The 8,038-nt window shown below is 33.4% G+C and overlaps 1 protein-coding gene across 1 annotated transcript in view; it reads right to left on the minus strand.

Annotated features, from left to right (window-relative positions):
- The window catches only part of LOC110094776, a gene marked incomplete in the record, with an annotated part of 19,884 nt that extends 18,511 nt beyond the window's left edge, over positions 1 to 1,373 (minus strand). Inside the window, 1 exon segment of the mRNA XM_028699784.1 lies at positions 985 to 1,373. Within this exon segment, the coding sequence (XP_028555617.1) occupies positions 985 to 1,340 (356 nt within the window).
- Between the last annotated feature and the right edge of the window lie 6,665 nt (positions 1,374 to 8,038).

The following is an 8,038-nucleotide window of genomic DNA, read 5'->3' on the forward strand; positions in this document are numbered from 1 at the left end:
ATAGCTCTCAAGCAAACAAAAAGAAATAAAGACTAAATTGCCCTCGGGGCCCCAACATGACTCAACTTAACATAAGGGTACAATAGGAAAACATAAAAATAAAATGCATGAACAACTAAAAATATAAGCTCTGAATCGTGGCCATCGATCGGCGATGCTTCCGGCGATACACATGTTTGAACCTTGGATCGATGTCCTCATCAGCATTAGCATGGTCAGTATTATTCATGGGTATTTTTGGCTTTTGGTATTTATGCTAATTAGTAATGAGTTGTAAATGACCATAAAATCTGAAATGACTCTCGAAACTAAGGCTTCATTTGGGACGGCTTTCTTACTGCTTCTTAAAACAGCTTTTTAGTACAAATCTTTTTATTTTTTTAAGTAGAAAGCTGCTTTAAGAAGCAATAAAAAAGCCATCCCAAACAAAGCCTAAATTTTGTTCATATGTGAATATGTTAGTTTTTTCATTAGTGGAACTAGAAAAATCAATTTATGGACGTAGAAAGTTTAAATCAAACTCAAAACATTTGTAAATATATAGCAAAATGGCCCATTTCCAAGTCCCACGGACCCTCTTGATCAAGGAAATCAATCAAAGAATCCTATACTACTCATAAATGAAAAAAAGCATTCCATTATAAGGACCACAGAGTCATACAAGCATGCTTTGAATAAAAAATTCATGCCAAGATACTTCGATAAAAAGGATAGGGGAGGGGAAAGCATGGATAGCAGGAGACATGATTAAACTATTAAACTTCACCTTATGTAAATATCATTTAGCATTTAGAATTCAATTTCCAAATTTTCACCCTTCCACAACAAAGAATTTAGTACCAGTTTCGTTATTCTATTCAATAGCGATTTCTGTTCCTTTGTGCACTGAACTATCGATAGAAACCTAATCAATTCATATAAAACAAAAAACAAGAACAAAACAGAATACAACGAATCAAATTAATTCGATGGAGAAGACCATACCTTCTCGGGCCAAAGGTGGCCTGAGGGATAGAAACATAGGCGCGGAGTGGGTTGAGAGCATCGGGGGAGGTAGAGGAGGAAGAAGACGGAAAGGTATCTTTTAGTAGCCATTTGGAGGCGGTGGAGAGAGATGGCTCAGCGACCTCTGTGGTCTTGACCTTTATGGGGATGGAATGGCGGAGGATTTCAGGGAGAACATTCGCGGGTTCTTTGATGACTGCGGCGGAGCTGTTGGTGCTCGATTCGCCCGACCTGGAGGGGGGAAGCTTCTCGGCTAGGCGACCGGCTGCGAGCTTCGATTCCTGTAGGAAGAAAGATCCCTCCTTCGCGGCCAATCTCCCAGCCAAAAAGCTCATCGTTTTCTCCCTGGGGTTACCGTAGACGTAACATAAAATTTATGCATTTATACACAAAATATTACCATTTTTGTATTTATTTATATATCATTTTAATGATTAAATTTATAAGTTACATTAATAATGTTTTTTATATAATTTAAAATTTTAAGTAAATATTAAATTTAAGTACTTATATTTCATAAAAAATCAGCTTGATTAGACATGAATCTTGATGCATATTTGAATTTGAAATTTTCAAAAAATTAAATTGGGGACCATGCAAACTCTAATTTTAGTAAACTTACAGTCAAATTGAATGTTTTAAGGAGACAAATTCAATGGCATCCAAATATATTCAATTCGAGCCCATATGGGCCTAAATAGAAAGACTGAAGCATATTTGAAAATTTTAAACAATTAAGTAGATGATCAAATGATATCCAAAATATGACATGATTATAATCAAATCGAGCGACTCGATGAGACAAATCCAATAAGTCCAAAATTGTTTAATTATGATATCATTAATGCACTTAAATAATTCATGAACACTACATAATTGAGTGAATCAATATGGGTCGTCTAATGGAGCACTCCAAATTTGCTCCTAATATCTATATATATTTATAATGCATGTTACTCTTAAAATCTATAATAGCCCTACTCACCCTGCATAAGGGAGACTTTGGAGGAGGCTTGGACTATGAGCTAGAGACTCAAGAGAGCTTTGAGGCTTGAAGAATACTTGAGCTCCACTCAGGCGGCAACGTTAGTGAACCCTCACCGTCTATCACCTGCTGTTGGACCTCTGCCCGACCATCACCAACGAACCTTTGTCCGGAAGCCACCACTAGGCCTCTACCCGACCTTCATTTCCCACTAACTGCAGTTCTTCCAACCTCTATCTCTCACCAACTACGATCCTCAAACCATCATCGCCCGATTACATTCTCTCTTACCTTTATTGCCCAACAATGGTCCATTCAACCTTTATAGCCCGACTTCGATCGCGCTGACCATAGTCGTTCATCGGCTACAGTCTCGACGACCACTATCACATGGCAACGGTCCCTCTGACCTTTGTCACATGTTGACTACAATCTCTCCCACCTATGTTGCTCGACAATAGTCCTTACGACCTCAGTCACCAAACTACGGTTCCTATGACCACTATCGCCTGCCAAATATGTGTAATGCCCAAAGATCTAAAGATGAATTTACTCTAATTCCTTAACATTTTAAGCTAATCATTCACAAATACAAATACACCATAGCCACTAATCATTAAGATCATATATACATAAAAAACATCCATAGTGTGTAAAACATAAATTTTATTTCCAAAATAATTGTATACAATAATCTAGATTTCAAATATGATCAATAAAATGTAAACATAACTTGGACTTTCAAAAGCATAGGTACCTGCTGAGCCGGCTCTCTTGCTTCCTATTGAATTGAATCTACTCAATGGTATCTTTACCTTTGCCTAGAATGGTATAAGCAATAAAGTGAGTCTGCAACTTAGTAGGTTGACCTCATTTCTCATCATAGAATTCAATTCATAATACTAAAAATAACTTTAAAATAAAATTGTATAAAGATTGTTTAACTCAAAACTAGAGGGCACCAATGTACTTATGAATGCAAAATGCACAAACATTGATGCCCCTTTTAACTCTCAATCTTCCACCTCTCACATGTGCAGCATAGGTGCAGAGCAAAGCACATCCCACCTGTTTAAGATATGTGTAGAAATCAAAATCTATATAGAACAAAGTTTGTTTCCAATAAAGAACTAATACACTGCCAAAATAGAGTGCTCTAATATAGAGCATTTCCACCTTGGGCCAACAAATTCAAAACCCCATGTCATGAAATGAAAGATAATGCAAATGTGATAAATGATGCACGTTTTGAAGAAAACCACATCAATTATTCACTTGTATAGTAAAAGCCTCACTTTTTAGTTGTCAATACAAAGAGTTAAAAACTTTACCAAATTTACATAACTTATATAAAATAATGAACTAACATACTTTCTTAGTTGTATTGCTAATCAAAATTATCACCATTTCCCATAATCATCAAAAATCAATACAAAATAAACCAACTGGTGAAAACTTGCATTCTTATAGTCAAATTTTCAAGAACAAAAAATTAAGTAATATATGAAAAGTTAGATAGTAAAACCTTCGTAGAACTTAAGAAAAACACTTTAAAAAGTTTAAAAAAAAAATCATTTTTCTTTCCTGAATTGAAAATAAAAATGGGGTATGTGTTACTTACCTTAAGCCTGACAATTTTTCAATTTTTCTAACTGGTCGGACAAACAAATATCAAATTTCAGACCTCAAACTCTAGGTTTCTCCTTCTACTTTCTTCATCTTCCCCCTTTCTTCTTCGGCAAGCTGTAGGAACGAATGCAACGGTGGAGCCATAAATTCTTATTAGTGGGGGCAAAATTTCATGATTTTTAAATTACTCTTAATAAATTTTGGGTGATTTTTTGACTTACTATTTATTAGTTCATATTAAAGTAATATTTGTATATTTAAAAATAATAATATTTATTTTCAATAATTTATTAAATTCTATATTTATTAGTTGTATTATATATATATATAGGTAGGGATTACATTGGATTTAAATATAGTCCAACTTGTAGATTTAGTGGAAGGCCCTTGTAGTCCAATAGACAAGCGAGCTCTCAAAAACTCAGAGATTTGAGTTTCAACCATAGGGAAACCTTTTGCTTTTAAATTGTTAACCATTATGAGCATTTATTCCTCTATTGTTTTTAAATCATAGAAACTACATTTTTCCATCGACTACAGTTCCTCCGACCTTCGTCACCTGCTGATAAAGATCCATCTGACCTCTATCGCCCAATAATAGTCCCCACAATCTCAGTCCCCCAACTATGGTTCTTCTAACCAGTGTCCCTTGCCAACTATGATCCCTTGAACCTCCACAATGATCCCCTCAAACCTCCATCAACTAATGATTATGGGCCCTTCGACCTCCATTGCTTGTTGACTATAGTTCCTCTGACCTTCATCGTCCTACTATAGTCTCTATGATTTCTATCACCTGCAAACTATGGTCCCTATGACCTCTGTCGTCCTACAATGGTCCCCACGACCTTAGTTTCCCAACTATGGTATCTTCAACATCTGTCACTTACCAACTATGGTCCCTTTGACTTAATTATGTCGCCCAATAACCATCAATTCGACCTCTGTCACCCGACTATAATTCCTCTGACCTCTATCACTTGACTACAATCACTTCGATCATAGTTGTTCAGTGACTAAGGTCCCTCTAACATTTGTTGCCTGACAATATTCCCTCCAATCTCTGTCGTCCAACTATAATCTTACTGACCAAATGAATGGACCAACGCTTTCTTAAGAGAAACCTCATGGCATTAAACATATTTATATAATGTGCTATATACGATGTAAATTTGCTATATTGAGCCAACGCCTTCCTCCAAGTAAATGCATCATTTGTAATCAACAATAAATATTAGTGAGTTTATTTCAACTGAGCAAAGTCCCGTTACTTTTCCTCTTTTCAAGATTTTATATTTAAGATTTTTTTTATATCTTTTATGGCTCTTACACCCCACTTTCTTATTTATGTGTTGTTGGATCTTCGTACGAATCTAAGATGCTAAACTCTATATCTTTCTACCACCGCAAAATGTTCTAGCACGCAACAAGTACCATACAAAAATTATGATATGTATGTAAATCTCTTCTTTATTTATGCGACCAATGTGAAGATGCCAATGATTGTTTGTTTTATATTTGATTGAATCATAAGTTCCTTGATGAAATCATTATTTTTGTTAAGCATTTTTTTAATGAATGTTAAAATATTCATAAAAAATAATTGTTTAACATTTGACCTCTTTTTAAATATCTTGTTGATGATTAGATGAATCGATGAGGCATTATTTTTCATGTGAAAGTTTTAGAAGAAACGTGTTACCATGGGGATTAGCCTAACCAAAACAATTCCAATGTATAATTTAAGATTACAAGTGGTCATCCTTCCTCATGTAATTGAAGAAAGTGTGATTTACAATATAAAGAGTGAACTTTGAGAGATGTCTTGTGCGGCAGTTTTATAAAAGGTACAAGAATGTTGAAGCTAATGGTGGTCATTATATGTTTGTGTGCTTAGGGCGACAATCTGTGTCAAGCGATGATGGGCATTATACGTTGGGCAATAGTGGGGATTGAAAATCAAGTGTCAACGGGTGTTTGATGACTAAACCAATGGGTGTACTCCTAAAAAAAGAGAGGAAATCCAACAACCAATCTAGCAAAAAAGAAGTCTCGAGAAAAAAAAAAGAAAAAGAGATAATTAACTATGTTTCATATGGTGATTGGAGCTCTAAAATCTTTTAATATGATAATTCTTTATAGCTAAAATATTGTCCAAAAATGTAAAATTAAACAACCCTACTTATATGAACGGATGTTTCAACTTTTTTATCAAATCTACTAAATCAAGGCCTCACATTGAATGGTCCAAATATAACCATACTCTAACTTGAAAAGTGATAGAATAGTCACACCTTAATTTGGAAAACCCCAATTGGCTTGCCTAAGCAAGAGTCTACTAGGGAGGCCTATAGAGATTGATGATAGTGATTTTATAATGGTCATCACCAATGAAGAATACAATCAACAAGCAAAGAGTACAATTTAGAATCTCTTGATGCTATGATCTGAATAAGTTAATGGATCTAAATTGTGATAATTAGATTTCCAAAAATAATTCTAAAAAAATGTAGAGATCAATTTTATCATTGTTAGAAATCAATAAACAAAAGCTACAATTTTATTATTAAAATATATGTCTTTCTCATATATAACAATACAATAGACAGTTGGCTCAAAAATTGATATTTCATAGTAATTTTGGAGGATTATTGAGCTCAAATTTGGGTCGTTGAAAACATAGAAGGTTGCCATTTTTAGGCTCTAAAACATGTAATTAATTCTCTTGCTTACAAATTATTATTTTAGTATTTAAGCGTCTTAATGATATCAAAATTGAGTGATATTGAGCTTGCTGAATTTTCTCATCAATATTCTCATTCTAACTGCAAGCATGAAAAACATTTGGCTTTTCAATCAATGTCATAAAATTTTGAAGTACACTTTAAGTGCATTGATTTGGGCTCATTTGAGCTCAGATTATGACATATTTGACGTCGTTTGATTTATCTCAACAATATATTTGATGCGAGTATAAATTTTGTGAAATCAGAGTTTAAACATTATTAAATTTAATTTTACAAGTTTTTAATTTAAATATTACATCGAGATTCATGTTTGATCGGATTGATTTTCTCATGTCATATTATTTATAAATATAAACAAATGAATTTGTAAACTGAGTAACAAACTTGTTTTTATTATGGCTACAAATAAAACATCGAATCGACTAGAGCTCATTCATGATTATTTAATTAATGAACCAAACAAGCTAGACCAGATTAATAAATGCTCCATTGATAAATAAACAAGTTTGATGAGCTTAGTGTTGATTCATTTATTATTATAAAAAACATCAGTGAATGCTCATGTATACATTATTTAATAACTTGATTGAAAATTCAATAATATGCTCATTTAAGACAAAATCTAAAAATTTATTTAATATGTGATTATGTGCAAGTTTTATTCTTCTTTGTATTATATTACTTTTATTCATGAACAAAAGTCAAATGGAAGTGTCATTTTAAGCTCAATAAGTTGCTCATTAATAGGCTCAATAAAGCTTATCAAGATAATATTACACTTTAATAGGCTCTATAATACTTATTTGATTAGCTAATGAGTCGATCTTAAATATACTTCAAATAGCCATAATATTAAAATAATTGAGCTTAAGCACTACAACAAATATTCAAATCGTGCTCAAGCTGTGCTCAAGCTTGAGCTCAATTTTAACAAATAATTCACTTGTAGGCCTAAGTTTTTATCATCGTACTATGACTCCTTTGCTCTCTTGTGTATCTATTATAACATTCACTGAGAAATTTGTTTGTGTAGTTAGGGTTTAGGCTATCTAGAAAACTCATTATTATTTGTCTTTTATTGTATTTAACTTAAATAATTTGTTGAAATTGGACTTAATTTTGTAAGACTTTTTATTTAGAGAGCTAAAAACAAATATAAATAATTTTCAACTCCATATTTATGTATATATAAAATTATGTACTTTATATGTACATGCATTTACTTGCACAAATTAAATAAACTGATATTATAAACTAAAAAATATACATAATTTGTCTTAATTTTTAAAATAAACTTAGACGGTAATGAGCTTAGTACATTATAATCGTCGCTAAGGGGCTGTTTGGTATCGGATTTTCAGCGAGATTTAAGTCGGATTTACGCTAAATCCAGCCAAACAGTTTTTGTGCGCGCGTTAAATCCCGGGATTCAGTAAATCCCGGATTTACGGATTTACAACTTAAATTCGGGATTTAGTAAATCCGAGAGGTAGTCGGATTTATTAAATCCGAGCGGGATTTATCCGAAGAAGCGCGCGAAGGGAGAAAGTTACCTTCACAGCCAGCGAGCTTCCGTTCTTGCTTCCGATCAAAATGTCGTAACTTCTGATCCGGGTTGAAGTCGTCGCAGGAGCGAAGTCGAACAGCCACAAAGGAGCCGAAGAAGCGACGC

This window comes from Dendrobium catenatum, unplaced genomic scaffold, assembly GCF_001605985.2.
Source record: "Dendrobium catenatum unplaced genomic scaffold, ASM160598v2 fragScaff_scaffold_1391, whole genome shotgun sequence".
NCBI classification, from domain to species: Eukaryota; Viridiplantae; Streptophyta; class Magnoliopsida; order Asparagales; family Orchidaceae; genus Dendrobium; species Dendrobium catenatum.